An 18,662-nucleotide genomic window follows, 5' to 3' on the forward strand; every position below is an offset into this window, starting at 1 on the left:
CCCCAACCAGCAGAGCTTCCCTCTGCCTGATCGTTTATCCCTCTGTGCTGCTGTCTCTACCTTTTTCCCTCCTCTCAAAACTGTCTCCTTCTTGAAGGCAGGAACCATGCCTTATTCATCTGCCTATTTCTAGTGTCTAGCGAGTTTTGTGGGATGGATGAGTATATAAATGGTATCTTCAATGTCTGCTGTATGTTTCAGAGGATGCAGTACAAGGCACATAGTGGGCTCTGAATCGAGACCAAGATAACTAACTGAGTTCTAAAGCTCTGCATTTTGTCTTGGCTACAGCAGCCGTTCCCTTCTCCTAGAGACAGCATTTTCTGATTTCAAGGTGTCCACAGCTATAAGTGTGTGTGGAAAACAGTCTGCTTAGGACCCAAGGTCTCTGTTTCCAATGTTTTTCTCATCCATTATGTCAAAGAGCTATTTCCTTTTGGCTTGTAACCAGACCATAAACAAAGGCCAGAGAAACTCTGGGTTATTTTATGATTCCAGTTTAGCCTTTCTCTCTCTCTCTCTTTTTTTTTTTAAATTGTTTGAACACAGCATATTTATTACTTGGCAGGCCAGTAAAATGTAAATAAGGTTTGCTGAAGAATAGTCCAAAATTCTCAGGAATTTATCATATCACAACAAGAGAAACAACAAACCACAGGAAGGAAAGGCAAGGGAGCTAATATTTAATGGCACTGAGTATATGCCCAGTCATTTATCCGCTTTCTCTCACGTAACCCTCCAAACAACACCGTGAAGGAAATAATCATTATCTGCACTTTCCTGATGAAGAAACTAAGGTTAAATAACTGAGTTACGGTCCTCAGCTAGAATGACAGAAAGCAGAACTCACACCCACGCCTCTGACCACAGCTGTATTCGTGCTACAACCTGAACAGAGACCACCAGCCAGGGCAGCAGCCTCTGAGGATGGCTCTTCATTTAGATTCTGTTGAAAGTTAGAAGTCTTCCTCCCAGAAAATGAACTCCACATTTTTACTCACAGTTTTGCATAAATTTTAGGCAGTTCATAGGCTCTTCTTGAAGCCCATCCATAAAGCCCTCGATTAAGAACCCTTTAACTAAAAGAATGAAAATAGCTATCGGCTTGGCTTGATCAGTTGTCCAGGACACTTCTGTGCTGATTTTCCCTATTGGACTGAAACTCATGCTCATGGGGTCACTCAGTCTTAAGACTCATACATAACACAACTGTGGATTCTTGATATCCATAAATTCATCTAAACAGGGAATTATAAAATTTTAGAATCAGAAAAATCTTAGAATATCAGAGCTGGAAGGAACCAGAATGCAGACAAGTCCACACATAGTTTCATTGTGCAGCTCTGACAGGTAGGAAGTATCAGACACTGAGACTAAGAGAAGGGACAGGGCCTGCTTGAGGCTACCCAGTAATGGTGATGGAATCAGGATTCAAACCCCTAGTTGCTGGATTCAAACCCCCGGTTGCTGGATTCAAAGACAGATCATCGGGTTGAAGATTCAACCATTGGAAGGAAAGTCATGTAGTCTGCATGGGGATGAGAAAAGTGATGACAGAGGAACATTTGTTGAGTTCCTATCAGGTGCCAGGCAGTGCAAGGGGATTGGAGATATATTGCATCTTTTCGCTACCCCGATAAGCCTCACCCAAAGTGAGTATTATTATTTTTATTTTACAAATGGGGGAACAGGCTCAGAGTGGTGAGATAACCAGCCCAAGGTCACAAAGCTAGGGAAGCATCAGTGTCTATGGCTATATTACCCTGATGTAGTGGGGTGGAGAGCCAGAGAACAAGACCCTGGTAATGTTTAGCTGCTGCTTTTCCAGGGAGAAAAATTAAACCGACAGATACATATGTTCTGGAAGGTAAGGAGGTGGACACTACTGTGGGCCTTGGTGAAATATCCCTCAGGATTCTCCACCTCACCTAGTTCTTCTCTGGTCTTCCTCTCACCAGCATCCTCTGGATAGCTAATTTGGCCTTCATGGACCCTGATGCTGGGAAGGGCATACTCTGGATGACAGACTTAAAACCCCTCATCATGGGAACTGCACATACCCACTCGCTGTGTGAACCACATGGCGTTCTGAGGTCCAGGTCCTCCGTTATGGTGATCCCACCAAGGCCTTTTGCCCCGTGGACCCTACCAACACAGCCCCTGGTCTTTTGCTCTCACAGCCCTGACTACCTTCTTTAACATAAATGCGGGTCCTCACTCATAGTCACGTAAACCTTTTCGATGTTTTAACCAATAGTCGCTTAATATTTAAAGCTAACGGTGCACGCTCATATATATTATTTCATTTAACCTCCTTGCAACTCAGTGAGGTTGAGTGTTACTAGGTCCTCCTCTTACAGACAAGGACACTGAGACACAGTGAGGCTATGTAACTTGCCCGTGGTGACACATCCTGTAAATGGCTGAGCCCGGATTCAAATCCAGATCTGTCTCAATTGAAAGTCTGCTCTCTTTTCATGAATATTATTCCCACAGCAGGGGTTAAGAAAGCAGGAAGGTTCTCGGTGCCTTTGTGAGGGTGATGACGCTTACCTCAGGGAGGCTGGAGGATTGCCGAAGGGTGGGATGATGTTGGTGCTGTCATCAGATCCAGGTCTCCTGACTCCCAGTCTAGAGGACACTTCCTCCCAGACCATATTGCCATTCCTATCAGACCATGTAATTTCTTTTTCTGATTGGGACACAGAGCCAGCAGCCAACAAAGATCACAATCTGTCTGCCTGAAGTCTCCCTCTGTTTTGTTTTGTTTTGTTTTTTTTTAAATGCATTTCAAACAAGAACCAGGTTAAATCACACTCATGTGTGTTGAACTGGCCTGCACTTCTCTGGAGAAACTCCAGATTCCTCTTCTTGTCCCCTAGATGACAGATAAGATGGGGTGACCCAACAGCACCGCGGCCTGTTCAGCTCCTGCACAGCCTTGCTACCCATCACCCTTAACCCCTCCCAAACGCTGGCTTCTGGTCCGCACTGACATCCCCATCCAATCACTTCCCAAGTCTTCTCAGTGCCACATTCTGAATATTCCACAGCACCACCCAAGTCTAGGCTTGAGTCATTTCCCACCTGGACTGTCATAACGGCCTCCTAGTGTGTCTCTGTCTACAGCCTCGGCCCCTCCAATCTAACCTTCCCACTGCAGCCAGAGGGGCTTCCCACTGCTCTTTAAACTACTGCTCTTCACAGTCCTTACCGTTTAAATTCCTAACGGGCTGCCATTTTGGTCCCATCTCCTGCATCTGACGTCCTTCAGCCATACCCGACCCCTTACAGCTCCAACAGTCCACCTTCCTTCCTCCCCTTTCTGTCTGCAATGCCCTCCCTACAACGACCCACCCCAAGCAATCTGCCTAATTTCTACTCAGTCTTAAAGACTCAGCTTAGATGTCTCTTCCGCTGGGAAGCCTTCCCTGACTTCCCGAAACTGTGTTTGAGTCTCCTCCTACCCCCATATGCAGACATTTCTGTCTTCAGTATGTTCCCTGCTACACATCCCCTGTGCCTACAGCTTCACCTGGCTTATGGCAGACACTCAATATATATATTTAAATGAACATTTCCCATGGCTCTCTGGAATTCCTCCACCACAGAACTTACCCCACAGATCATAACTGTCTCTTTCCTTTTCCGGCTCCCCAGGTGGACCAAAAGCTCTGTGAGTCAGGGACCATGCCTTCTCGGGCAATATTTTACCCCAGTGCCTAGTAGGACTCCTGGCATGTGCTAATGGTGTACTTACTTTTGATGAATGAGGATTGGGTGTTGAGGAGAGGAAACCCTGGGCCTGGGTCAAGGGAGGGGCCTTCCACTGAGAGAAACATTTGCTTCTAACACAAAAGCATGTTGGAGGTGCTGAGATAGGGTAGGAGAACCCATCAAACTGGACATCAGAAATCAGCCACAAACTAAGTGCAGGCCACACCTGGCGGGACCCTTATCTCATTGAGATAAGGCTCACATGTGGGATACCTTTGGTGTGCATGCTCAAACCCTTCTTTCAGACAGCTCCCTGTCTCCTTTGCCACCACACCAGGGGCGAGCTAGGCAGGGGCAGCATGGAATGTGCGTATGAGTGCAGCACTGGAGTTAGCGGATCCTGGGGAAGCAATGGGCCGCACACCATCGTGTGTGTGTGTGTGTGTGTGTGTACGGGGGCAGTGTGGCACGTAGAGATGGCCAGGACTTTGGAAACCAACGTCCTCTGCTGCAGAGCAGAGCCTACTCCATTGACCGGTGAGCCAGGTAGTTATTAAAGCAGACTTCAAGGTGACTGTCCCGGTCTTGGTGACTGGGCGGCGGGGGGACTCTCCCTCAGTTCTTACCACAGTCTCTCCAGTGAGGTACTAGATCTGGAACACTGATCTAACACCTCGTCTGCCTACTGCTCGCCCCTCCCTCTGAGGCCATCACCCTGCCCCCATGTCCCCAGCTAGGTTACTGGACCCCCCAGAGCCACGAGGGTGCAACCAACTGTGTGGACTAGTGCTAAGTCATGTCTCGACCAGAAAGGAAGTTTTCCTGCACAGAGTGTGGTAAGAACTCCACAAACACTCCCCAAGGGTTCAGTCAAGGCTGAAAGGAGCACTTCCACTTCTGGGGAGAGAGAGTTTGTATATAGAGAGTTAATATTATCCTTTCCCTTTCTTTTCCATCAACTATAATTCTTTCTCTGAGAAAACTAAGTGTTCAGAAAGGAGAAATGGGTCAGTCTAAAAACAAAAAGTAAAGAAAAGCAGAAACTGTCACAATCTGTCACAACCTTTATGTACTGACCTTGAAATGAAAATCAATACTCAGGAAACTAGAATTAGTAAATAATCCCTAAAAAAATCAAGCAAGCTAGAAAGCGACCTCTAATTTCATCATGACAGGCTTGGGGGTTTTCAGGGACATTTTATGAGGAAGCCAAGAGGAAAAGCGAGTTGGCAAAGGAAATGCAAAGGCAGAGAGAAAGATGCACAAAGGATGAGCAGGAAGGCAGGGAAGATGGAGGGAGGCTAAGGGGAGACAGAGAGGAAAGGATGTTGGAGAAAGGAGAGAAGATGGAGGAGGAGAGGGAGCAACACATCACATGAAGTAAGGAGAGAAAAACACAAGGCGAGAGTTGGGGGGACAGACAGAAGGAGAGGGGGATGGGGACTTCCCTGGTGGCACAGTGGTTAAGAATCCGCCTGCCAATGCAGGACACACGGGTTCGAGCCCTGGTCCGGGAAGATACCACATGCTGCAGAGCAACTAAGCCCGTGTGCCGCAACTACTGAACCTGTGCTCTAGAGCCCCGTGAGCCACAACTACTGAGCCTGCGTGCCACAACTATGGAAACCCACGCACCTAGAACCCATGCTCCACAACAAAGAAAAGCCACCGCAATGAGAAGCCTGCTCACCGCTGCGAAGAGTAGTCCCCGCTCACCGCAACTAGAGAAAGCCCGCGCACAGCAACGAAGAGCTAACGCAGCCAAAAATAAATAAATAAACAAACAAACAAACAAACAAATAAATAAATAAATAAAAGTAGAGGGGACAAGACGGGTACAGACAAGCGAAAGGGAAAGTAGTGCACAGAGGGAAGACAAAGGGCAGGGGCATAAGCACAGAGAGATGGACGTCTGGTCTATAGACCAGATGTATAGTTGATAAGGGAGCGGGGGAAGGAGAGGGATGGACTGGGAGCTTGGGGTTAATAGACGTGAACTATTACATTTTGAATGGATAAACAACAAGGTCCTACTGTAGAGCATGGGGAACTCTATCCAATCTCCTGGGATAAACCATAATGAAAAGGAATATTAAAAATAGAATGTGTGTATGTGTATAACTGAGTCACTTTGCTGTACAGCAGAGATTGGCACACTAATGTAAATCAACTCTACTCCAATAAAAAATTTAAAAAAAAAAGAGAAAGAGAGAGACAGAGACATGTTCAGGGTGAGAACGAGGGGCCAAGACTGTCAGTCTTCCTTAGCAGCCCCGGGATGAGATCTGGCCTGTGTACTTACATACTTTAGATGATGGAAGACTCACTCCTTTGTGAGGGGACAGAGGGGAGAGAGAGAGGGGAGCAACACAGGTATGGGAAGGCCATGGGTCCAAGCGCCCGAGGAAGACTTGAGGCATAGCACAGGCAGATGGAGGGGGGTGTCCATTAGGAGGGCAGAGAGCAAACAGGACAATCCAGAGATGACACCAGCAGAACCAGTCATTTCCATCCTCACCCCAGAGCCTCAGCCCTCACCTGAGTTAGAGACCAAATTCCTGACCTGCTTGGTAAATCCTGGTGGACTTGGGTACTTTCAGCTGGATGCGAGCTGGCCCAGGGCTGGGGGGTGGGGGGGACCTGCGAAGGATACAGGCTTCCTCCGTGTAGGGCACAGCGGCCGTGGTGCCACCGATGATGTAGCTGTAGAAGGAAACCTCGAGGGTGTAGCAATACGAAGTGTGGTCCAGCAGCCCACCGAGGAAGCGACGGCCAGTTCCTGCTTTCACGGCATCTCGGTTAAAGGACGTGCTGGACTGTGAGAGACAAAGAAGGGAGGAGAGAATCAGGGCTGGACACCTGCTGGCTATGGGACCTTGAGCGAGCACCTCTGAATCTCAGCTTCCTCATCTGAAAAGTGGGATGTGACTCCCACTTTGCAAGATTATTGTAAGGATGGATTAAATAGACAAACAATTAAATGAAAGCACCTAGCGCGGTTCCTAGGGCATAGTAACTGCCATTTAACAAAGATTTGTGGAAATTTGAATGGGGACAGATGGAGCAAGGAAAAGTAGACAGAGCGTAAGAATGATATTACGATAATCAAGACTGAAATTTGGGCATTGCTTTCAACTTTATGATATTGTTTCCCATATAGTATCTCATTTAGGCTTCACCCCCTCGACAGGGGTGTCATAATGTTTCCCCTCTATGGTGAGGTAATGGAAGTTCATAGTAAGTGACACAGGCCTGGACCAGGACTAAGTGACTCCAGACACCCCAACCCTCCTTCACAAAGCTCCCCCTCCGTTAGGGACAGCTGAACTCGTGCTCAGCATTACCAGAGCACAGGGGTCACGGCTCTTCTTTCCTTGGGTGTCTACTACCCCCAGCACAGTGGATAGAGAGGAAAGAACCAGCAGGTCCGCATTTCAAGTCCTCTCTCCAAAAGCGTGTGAGATGTTAGGCAAGTAGACTTATTGGTCTGAGCCTCAGTTTCCTCACCTGTAAAGCGGTGGTAAATATAACATCTCTTTTACAGAGCTGTGAGGGTCAGTTCACTTGTGGTTAGAAGGGCTTTCTATGCTAACCCATGGAAATCGCAGTAAATGAAGAAGCTGGTTTTAATAAGAGAAGGCATGTCTTGTTCAGCAGAATATAAGAGAAGAAGGAAAAGGGGGTGGGGAGGAAGAGGGAGAAAGAAAACAGCAAAACAAGACAGATATAGAGACACTGAAAGAAGGAGAGCTGTGCGTATGTATGTGTGTGTGCCTTTTGACGTAAAGGAAAGGATCAGAAAGTTAGAGTCTCAGATCAGAAAGGACTGTTGAAGTTGAAGCTCATGTAGTGAAATCCAGCTCTCTCATTCTAGAGTTGGGTACTGAGAATCAGAGAAGAGGGGAGACAGAGGCTGGACTAGGATAGATGACCTTGACCCAAGCCCTAAGCTCTTAAAGAGGCTGCAATGCAGGAACTCCATCAGGCAAGGCCAGAAATAAAGCTCCTAGACTACACCCTTTTTGTAGACCCTGGAAACCTCACCCCTGTGAGGGTCTCTGAAGTCTGTGGCCCAGCCTCCTGGAGAATCACAGTCTCCCGGGGTCTCCTCCAGAAGACCACACTCTGCTCTGAAACTGGAGTGGTTTCAAAAAGACAAGGGTTGGTCATCCTCCAGAGATTGCCACAGAAATGAGCACGGCTGTTTTTATCCCCAAGCTACGAATGAGCAGTCCTCTCATTCTACCTGTTTCAAATGCTGAGGGACCTTGCCCTAAATACCCAACTTCTCTGGGCTTTAAGTGTCTCTTGGGTATAAAGTGTTGGATTGGGCTAAATAATCTCCCAGTTCCTTTCCTGGTGGGGCATTCCAGGATTCTGGGATTCAAAGTGCATCTCACCTCATGGAGAAATTCATCCTCCCTCCACTAAAGTCTAGGCCTGAAGCAACGAGCAGGCATGTTTTCAGCTCATCAACTTCAAAAATTGCTGTGCCCTTCGTGGGCCTCTCCCGCTCTGGCCACACGGAAATAACAGGCCTCAGAGATTTCGTATCAAAACAAAGAAAAATGTGCAAAAACTCTTTCCCAAGTTTGCTTCCACCACAGGGTGATTCCCCTCCTTATCTGCCCTGCCATTTCTCAATATTCCTTTCTGCTGCAAATTATTCTAACTGCCAGTCCACAGCCTCTCCAGTCCTTCCTGGCATGTAAGGGGGTAGTAACAACAGTCTCTGGAGTCTGTTGAGATCTTTACTGCCTGCAAAGTACTTTCATATCTATTATTGCGTTTGTCCTCCCAGGAATTTACGAGGCAGGCAAGGCAAAAAATTATCACCCACAAATTACTGACAAAGAAATTGGGGCCCAGAAAGGGCTATGGAGGAAGAGGATGGTGGACATATGACCCCCGTCAGCAGACATGTTAGGCTCCTTCTAACAGAATGAAGGCCAAAGCTCTGTGAAAGCAGACCCTGGGCCAGGGTCTGGCACTGGGAGATGCTCAGTGAGTTTCTTCTCTTGTTAGCACTGGAATCAGATCAACGAAACCAATGTCAGCTCCTCGGACAAACCAAGCGCTCTTTTCAGAGAGTCTCCCTCCCTGATGGGTGATGAGCTGCTTGCAGGTACAGACAGAGCTTGTTTACCTCCATCTTTATCACCCACGCAAGACCCAGAGCAGAGTAGGTGTTCTGTGAAATGTTAAATCAAACTGAATTGAGTGAGGGGAAAGACAGGGTGGTGATGGGAGAGAGGGAGCAGTTTGGGGAGGGAAGCTGGGGCTGCCTGACTGAGAACTCTTCACTCACGTAGGAGAAGTCCTCGGCATTCTGACAGAGGAGCTTGGGGAAGACGGCCTGCTTCTGGAACCGCACCTCATCTTCAAAGATGTTGCCATACATGAAGCCATTCATCATGGTGGAGTGGGCATGGATGTCAATATAAAACTCCAGGCTTGTTTTCTGTTGAGAGAAAGGATGACAAATGAGACATCAGGGCCACAGAGTATGCCTTAAACACACACACACACACACACACACACACACATTTCCTTGTGAGCTAGCCCTATGTCTCTTCAGATGTAGCAACTACCTGCAATGTGATTGGAGGGGTTGAGAGTAGCAAGGATCAAGTTCTCCTTACTTTTATTTTTTTAATATATTTATTTATTTTTAAATTTTTGGCTGTGTTGGGTCTTTGTTTCTGTGTGCGGGCTTTCTCTAGTTGCGGTGAGCAGGGGCTACTCTTCGTTGCGGTGCGTGGACTTCTCATTGCCGTGGCTTCTCTTGTTGCGGAGCACGGGCTCTAGGCGTGAGGGCTTCAATAGTTGTGGCACGCGGGCTCAGTAGTTGTGGCTCGCGGCTCTAGAGTGCAGGCTCAGTATTTGTGGAGCACAGGCCTAGTTGCTCTGCAGCATGTGGGATCTTCCCGGACCAGGGCTCGAACCTGTGTCCCTTGCCCTGGCAGGCGGATTCTTAACCACTGCGCCACCAGGCAAATCCCTCTCCTTACTTTTAACACCATCCGCCTTCAGGGTCTCAGAGCGCTACCATTAGCAGCCCTCTTTAGAGGTCTTCTGAAGTGATGCTACCTACCCAGAACAGTTAATACATTCATGACTAAAGGCATTAGCAGAATTTGTTTCTCTGATTAATGAGAAACACCTTCAGGTGACATAATTGTATTTAAATTGAGCGTGCTAATGGTTTTGCCCCAAGTGGGCCATTTCTAGCTGAGGGATTCTGGGGTAAATCATGTACCCGCTTCGAAACTTTTATTTGAAAAACGGGTATTTTAATTCCAACCTCAGAGAGTTAGAGTGGGAATCCAACTCAGCGATAATCATTACTATCATTTACTGCATAGTTAATGCATGCCAGACACCATTCTGGGAGCTTTACATAGGACATCTTAGTTAATTCTTTTATTTAACCTCACTTCACGATGCCACACCTACCCCCCAATAATACATAGTGTATGGGAAAAAATAACCTTGTTGTCTATAAAGGTAATTGTGACTAGTCTCTCTCTGCTCTCTGCTCACATGTATTTAAGGCACTCCCTAGCTCGATGCAATGTTATTTGTTAACCTTCTCATTTATGAGCTCCCCGAAGGTAGGGGGATTGCCTGGAAAGCACCCAGTGCCTGTCCATGAAGGATGCTCAGTAGCCGGATGCAGAGTGAATGAATAAACCACCCAGAGGGATCATTCCAGACACTGCAATAGAATGCCAGGAACGGGGGAATTTTCAGGCCCTTAGAACGTCAATGTCCCTCAAATCTGACTTTCTCTTCCTATATATCCGTCCTTTCTGAGAGTAACATGGGAATAACTGGGACTGAAACCCAGGTCTCCTGACCCTTGACACAGTGAACGTATCACCATTAATGGGTAAGACTAGAAACAGCCATGGCAAGACCTGGCCACCTTTCCGTCTGCTTTCTAGCACGTAGTCCTGGGAAAGAAGAAAAATCCAGGCTTGGAAGAATTCTCCCTCCTTGGGACACTTTCAAACGAAGTTAAGACCAAATGAAAACCATGTTGCTTCTAGAATGTGGGCCTCGTGACTGTCATTTCATTTGCCTCCGACTTGGAGTGAAAGATCATGTCTTGCTGAGCTCCCAGTTCTCTGGGTGGCGTAAGCTGCCTTCTGAGAGATACAAGATGCAGAGCGCTGGGTGATATTAAACTCATCATTTTCAGCGTTGGAGGTGGAATATGCAGTGAATCAACAGGAGCCCTATAAAAGTCATCTTTGCAATTTTATTTTCTTCAATTGTCTGTCTTTTCCTCTGAGCTTTTGATGAGCTGCAGAGGAAAGGAGGTGGTAGAGAGATGACTTAAGAAATGGGTAAGGAAAAACTGCCGTTTATATCTCTGGATGTGGGAACTATTAGAAACCAGTTTCTCTGACATTTCCCAGATCAGCTCGGAGTGGGGAGGTTTCCTGCTTAAGGTCAGCCAGCAAGTTAGTGAAGGAATAAGAATTAGAACCTGGCTCCTCTGAAAACCAGTCTGGAGTGGCTTCCACTGCCCCATCCTGACACCTGGCACCTAATGTGATTTTACTTTAAATGACCGTAAAGTGAATTATATTGATTGATTTGCCTGGTTCAAAAGTCAACGAGGTATGAAAGAATTTACAGTGAACAATCTCCCTTCTACCCTTGTCCTCCAGGCACCCAGGCACACTCCCCAGAGGCATCTCACATTACCAGTTTCTCATACAAACTTCCAGAGATCATTTACACACCAACAAGTAAATATTCCTCCCCCTACCCCCTTTGCCCCAACGCACACAAAAGGTAGCACACTAAAAACACATCATTTGGGGAATTCCCTGGCGGGCCAGTGGTTAGGACTCTGCGCTTTTCACTGCTGAGGGCCTGGGTTCAGTCCCTGCTTGGGGAACTAAGATCCTGCAAGCCGCATGGGATAAAAACACAATAAAAAACAAAAACACAATTTTTGGATCAACTTTTTTTCCTCCCGACATATCTTAGAGATAATTCTTTCTCAGTACATGGTTACCTCATTTTTTTTAAACAGTCGTATATAAACTAGGCAGTTCCCCACTGACAGACATTTGCTTCCAACCTTCTGTTACAAAGTCTTAGTGATTGACTCTGTTATAAACACCATTTCACACATATACAATTATACGTAGGATAAATTCCTAGAAGTAGAATTTCTGGGTCCTATGTGCATTTGTGATTCTGATCAACATTGATGAACTGACCTCCTTAGAAGGACCAGTTTACAATCCTAGCAATGTATAACAGCATCAGTTTCATGATTACCTTGCAAACATGGATGTGATCAAACTCTTTGATACTTTCCAATTTGGTGGTGAAACTGATATCTAAGATTAGTTTTAATCTGAATTTCTTTTAGTATAATTATCTTTTATTATATGGTTATTATTTTTCACATATTTAGGAACTATTAGCATTTTCTTTTCTATGAATTGTCTGTTGATTTCCATTGTCCATTTTAAAGACTGGGTTTCAGGGCTTTATTCCTTATTGATTTATAGAAACTGTATACTAGAGAAATTAGCCTTTGTGTGTAGTATAAAAATATTTTTGCTGTTTGCCATTTGTCTTTTGACCTTACATCTGCTAGTACTTTTTTTCCACGTGGAAACTTTTAATGCTAACATTTTAGACAGATTTATCAGTCTTTTGTGGTTTCTGGGTTGAATTCTTTCATTGGTTCTTCTATTATTTCTATTGTTTCACTTCTTATATTTAAAAATTTCATTTCAATTTTAACTTACATGGATGTAGGGTGTGAGGTAAGGGTTAAACTTTATTGTCCCATACCATTTATCAAACTGTGCATCTTTCCCCCACTGACTTGAAAAGCCATCTTTACCATATAACTTTCTTGTATGTATTTGGGTTGATCGTTGGACTTTCTATTCTCTTCTAATCATTTGTCTATTCATGTGTCAGTACTACACAATTTTAATTCTGTTAAGTTTATAATGTATGTTAATATTTGGAGGGCTAGTATCACCTCATTATGCTTCTTTCCCCATATTTTCCTGTATTTTCTTGCATATTTTTCTATACAATCTTTGTAATTAGCTTCTTTAATTTTCCTTGCTCCCCCAATCCTGTCAAGACTCTTATCACTTTGAGGCTTCCAATCCAAGAATATGCTTTGACTTTCCATTTATTCCATTTTCTTTTGGGTACAGCAGAAAGTTTTAAAAGTTTTTTTTTTTTTTCTTCATATAGACCCTGAACATTCTTTTTGATGCCAAGGCAGTTTATATTTTTAATTGTTGTTGTAAACATGATATCTTCCATTAAATCTTCTAACTGGTAGTTCTTTATACATATAAAGGCTCTGATTTTCAATGGTTTAAATATGTACCCAGACACCTCACTAATTCTATTAGTTCTTATAATAATTTCTCATTTTATTTTTTTTGAGTTTTCATTTGCTTACTTATTCAACAAATAACCACTGAGTACCTATGACGTGTCATATAGTGTTCTAGGCACTGGGAATATGCACCAGGGAGTGTTCTGGGCACTAGGATATAGCAATGAACACAACAGAAAGCACCTGATCTCAAAGAGTTTACATTCTACGGGAGAGAAAGAAAATAAACCAATTAATAAAAATACTAGATGTCAGGAGGTATAAATGCCATGGAACCAAATAAAGCATAGTAAGAGAATAGAAAGTAATAGAGGTTCTGGAAAAACAGAGACTTGAATGGAGTAGGAGAGTTAGTCTTGAGGATATCAGGTAGAAGGAGAAGTAAATGTACTTGGCATGTTCAAGGAACAGCCAGGAGGTGAGGATGACTGAGGTGAATAAAGGGGGCAGTATTTTCCAGGTTTGCAATCGTATCACATACACTTAGCAATTTTATCTCCTCTTTTCCAGTTTTTATGCTTCTAATTTCTTTTTTGTATCTAACTGCATTGGCTAGTATCTTCAAAACAATGTTAAAGGACTATTTAGTTTCTAAGATCCCCTCCCACTCTGAGAGTCTAAATTCTACCTGGAGTAGAAAAAGATCTAGGGAATTTGCCTGCATAGCGTCTGAGTTTGAAGTCTCAGTTCTTTTTCCTCTTCATTACACATATTCAGCAGTATGCTTGCAATGCCAAAGACCACAAATACTAATTTCCTCACCATCCTGATGATGCTTTGTGCCTATACTGGCTTTATGGACTTATGTTGGTTCATTAGAATGGAGCAGGGAAGGCAGAGCAGAGTTCCTACCTCTGGTTCTAATGTAAACATAATCCGTGACCATGAATAAGTAGCAGCTCTTCACTGTGCCTCAATTTCCCCATCTTTAAAAGTGGCTGCTGGATGAGAGAGGAGATATGGCTTTCTTAAACTTTTTATGATTTCTTCTCATGCTCAGTTAAAATAAATCCCTCCTTCTCCAAACAGCTTCTTGCTTGGGCCTTGATGTCAGTACTTGTTACTGTATAAGTATACTTGAATACTGTATAGATATACTTGTATACTTGTTACTGTAATCTGTGAAAAGTATGTCTGTCTGCCTATGAGCTCTTTGAGGAGAGGGATCATGTCTGATTTGAGTTCCATGTCTTTCTTAGTCTACTACAATAGCTTCTGACCTGGTTTTTTTTGCTGCTTCAAAGCGACCTTTTAAAATGCAAACAAGGGACTTCCCTGGTGGTCCAGCAGTTAAGGCTCCATGCTCCCAATGCAGGGGGCCCAGGTTTGATACGTGGGCAGGGAACTAGAGCCCACATACTGCAACTAAGAGCCTGCATGTCGCAGCTAAAGGTCCCACACACTACAACTAAAAGATCCTGCATGTCACAGCTAAATATCCTGTACACTGCAACAAAGACCCCGCGTGCCACAACAAAGACCCGGCGCAGCCAAATAAATATTTTTATTAAAAAAATTTTTTTATTGGGGTATAGTTGTTTTACAATATTGTGTTAGTTTCTACTGTACAGTGAAGTGGAGTTCCCTGTGCTATACAGCAGGATCTTATTAGTTATCTATTTTATACCTATTAGTGTATATATGTCAGTCCCAATCCAACCTAATGTCCCCCTCCCCCACTTTCTGCTATTGGTGTCCATACACTTGTTCTCTACATCTGTGTCTCTATTTCTGCCTTGCAAACTGGTTCATCTGTACCATTCTTCTAGATTCCACATATATGTGTTATATACGATGTTTGTTTTTCTCTTTCTGACTTATTTCACTCAGTATGACAGTCTCTAGGTCCATCCACGTCTCTTCTATAAATGACCCAATTTCTTTTCTTTTTATGGTTGAGTAATATTCCACTGTATACACATAACACATCTTGTTTATCCATTCTTCAGTCAATGAACATTAAGGTTGCTTCCATAACCTGGCTCTTGTAAAGAGTGCTGCAATGAACATTGGGGTGCATGTGACTTATTGAATTTTGGTTTTCTCTGGGTATATGCCCAGTAGTGGGATTGCTGGGTCATATGGTAATTCTATTTCTACTTTTTTAAGGAACCTCCATACTGTTCTCCATAGTGGCTGTATCAATTTACATTCCCACCAACAGTGCAAGAGGGTTCCATTTTTCTACACACCCTCTCCAGCATTTATTATTTGTAGATTTTCTGATGATGCCCATTCTAACCGGTGTAAGATGATACCTCATTGTAGTTTTGATTTGCATTTCTCTAATAATTAGTAATGTTGAGCAGTTTCTAATGTGCCTTTTGGCCAGCTGTATGTCTTCTTTGGAGAAATGTCTATTTAGGTCTTCTGCCACTTTTTTGATTGGGTCATTTGTTTTCTTGATATTAAGTTGCATGAGCTGTTTATATATTTTGGAGATTTGTCCATTGATTTGTTTGCAAATATTTTCTCCCATTCTGAGGGTTGTCTTTTCGTCTTGTTTATAGTTTCCTTTGCTGTGCAAAAGCTTTTAAGTTTCATTAGGTCCCATTTGTTTATTTTTGGTTTTATTTTGATTACTCTAGGAGGTGGGTCAAAAAAGATCTTGCTGTGATTTATGTCAAAGAGTGTTCTTCTTACGTTTTCCTCTAAGAGTTTTATAGTGTCTGGCCTTACATTTAGGTCTTTAATCCATTTTGAGTTTACTTTTGTGTATGGTGTTAGGGAGCGTTCTAATTTCATTCTTTTACATGTAGCTGTCCAGTTTTCCCAGCCCCACTTATTGAAGAGACTGCCTGTTCTCCACTGTATATCATTGCCTCCTTTGTCAGAGATTAGCTGACCATAGGTGTGTGGGTTTATCTCTGGGCTTTCTATCCTGTTCCATTGATCTATATCTCTGTTTTTGTGTCAGTATCATATTGTCTTGATTACTGTAGCTGTGTAGTAGAGTCTGAAGTCAGGGAGTCTGATTCCTCCAGGTCCGTTTTTTTTTTTTTTTCTCAAGAGTGCTTTGTCTATTTGGGGTCTTTTGTGTCTCCACACAAATTTTAAGAATCTTTTTTCTAGTTCTGTAAAAAAATTCCATTGGTAATTTGATACGGATTGCATTGAATCTGTAGATTGCTTTGGGTAGTATAGTCATTTTCACAATATTGATTCTTCCAATCCAAGCACATGGTATATCTCTCCATCTGTTTGTATCATCTTTGATTTCTTACATCAGTGTCTTATAGTTTTCTGAGTACAGGTCTTTTACCTCCTTAGGTAGGTTTGTTCCTAGGTATTTTATTCTTTTTGTTGCAATGGTGAAAAATCTTCCAACAAACAAAAGTCCAGGACCAGAGGTCTTCACAGGTGAATTCTATCAAACATTTAGAGAAGAACTAACACCCATCCTTCTCAAACTCTTCCAAAAGTTTGCAGAGGAAGGAACACTCCCAAACTCATTCTACAAGGCCACCATCACCCTGACAACAAAACCAGACAAAGCTACTACAAAAAAAGAAAATTACAGGCCAATATCACTCATGAATATAGATGCAAAAATCCTCAACAAAATATCAGCAAACAGAAGCTAACAACACATTAAAAGGATCATACACCCTGATCAAGTGGGATTTATCCCAGGGATGCAAGCATTCTTCAATATACGCAAATCAATCAATGTGATACACCATATTAACAAACTGAAGGATAAAAACCATATGATCATCTCAATAGATGCAGAAAAAGCTTTTGGCAAAATTCAACACCCATTTATGATAAAAACTCTCCAGAAAGTGGGCATAGAGGGAACCTACCTCAACATAATAAAGGCCATATACAACAAACCCACAGCAAATATCATTCTCAATGGTGAAAAACTGAAAGCATTTCCTCTAAGATCAGGAACAAGACAAGGTTGCCCACTCTCGCCACTAATATTCAACATAGTTTTGGAAGTCCTAGCCACAGCAATCAGAGAAGAAAAAGAAATAAAAGGAATCCAAATTGGAAGACAGAAAGTAAAACTGTCACTGTTTGCAGATGACATGATACCATACATAGAAAATCCTAAAGATGCCACCAGAAAACTACTAGAGTTATTCAGTGAATTTGGTAAAGTTTCAGGATGCAAAATTAATGCACAGAAATCTCTTGCATTCCTATACACTAACAATGAAAGGTCAGAAAGAGAAATTAAGGAAAATAAATATTTTTTTAGAAAAAAATTTTAAATAAATAAAAAAATAAAATGCAAACAAATTGGGACTTCCCTGGCAGTCCAGTGGTTAAGACTCTGTGCTTCCACCGCAGGGTCGCCGGTTCGATCCCTGGTTGGGGAACTGGGATCCCACATGCCATGCAACACGACCAAAAATAAATAAATAAATAAAATTCTCTAGTTAAAACTGTTCTACCATTCCCCGTTGCTCACAGGATAGAGTCCAAACTCCTTAATCTATTTGCATAGGTCCTGCATGATCTGGCCCCTGTCTAGTCTCAGCTCTTGCCAATTCTGGTCTGATATTCTACACTACAGTCCTATAGTGCTGCCTGGAGTACTTCAAACCTCTATGCTTGTGACTTTTGTCTCCACATTTACACACAATGAATGTCTTCTCTGCCTGGAATACATGATCTCTTTATCTGGCTAACTCTGACACAACCTTAATATTTAAGGCAGAAACTAAGTGGATGCTCACCAGTTCCACTTCCTTTTCCTGGACCATGGAAGACATCTCCCAGTCTACTTTGATATTTGGTTGGGATCAAATGGGATGTGGGCAGTGGTAACAAGTGTCACTTCCAAGCCTGGCCATTAAACCTGTACACAATCACCCACATTCTTGCTCTTGTGCATGGAAGCTACATGTAAAAACAATGGTATCGTAAGAAGGAAAAAGGATAGGTAGTAAGAAGGAAAAAGGTTAGGTCGCTGAATCAACACTGAGAGGAAAATGGCCAGGCGAGTCACCTGACCTGCATCAGCCTGTGATGAACCTTTACTGTATTAAGCCACTGAGATTTGGGGATTGCTTGTTACAGCATCTAATATTATTCCTCCGACTGGTACAAAATATAAATTCAAATAGCCTTATTTTATCCTTCAGGGATGAGTTAACAGCCTCCTCTGTGCTCTCATAATTCTCTCTCCTGGCACTGACCACATGGCATAATAATGCTTTGTTTATCTCCATCTACTATTAGAATGTGGACTCTTTCAGGGCAGGGACCATACATTGCTGAATTTTTAAATCCACAGGACCAGAGCAAGGCCCGGTATATAGTAGGTTATCATTAGAGGTCTGGTAAGGGAATGAATAGAAAATGAATCAGTGAATTGATTGAATAATGAGTGAATTAAATGAACGAACAGCTGTACCTGAATGTTTTTCCAGCAAACGAGGTACTTTTCTGTGGCTGTGTCAGGGCAAGGGGTGTGCAGCTAATGCAGGGCCCTTAATTACAGTTTGGGATTGAGAACAGAAGCGGGGACAGCATCTTTGTTCTTTCCTTCTGAACTTAAGACACTTAATTAAAACCGAGCAATGAAGGGCTG

At 43.4% G+C, this 18,662-nt stretch overlaps 1 protein-coding gene across 1 annotated transcript in view; it reads right to left on the minus strand.

Annotated features, from left to right (window-relative positions):
* AGBL4 (AGBL carboxypeptidase 4) overlaps positions 1 to 18,662 on the minus strand; it is a 1,274,144-nt gene that overhangs the window by 51,117 nt on the left and 1,204,365 nt on the right. Inside the window, exons 9-10 of the mRNA XM_065887781.1 lie at positions 9,026 to 9,178; positions 6,371 to 6,533 (exon numbers count right to left, since the gene is read on the minus strand). Of these exons, the coding sequence (XP_065743853.1) occupies positions 6,371 to 6,533; positions 9,026 to 9,178 (316 nt within the window). The remainder of the gene's footprint in view (positions 1 to 6,370; positions 6,534 to 9,025; positions 9,179 to 18,662) is intronic.

Source organism: Phocoena phocoena, chromosome 1 (assembly GCF_963924675.1).
Source record: "Phocoena phocoena chromosome 1, mPhoPho1.1, whole genome shotgun sequence".
NCBI classification, from domain to species: domain Eukaryota; kingdom Metazoa; phylum Chordata; class Mammalia; order Artiodactyla; family Phocoenidae; genus Phocoena; species Phocoena phocoena.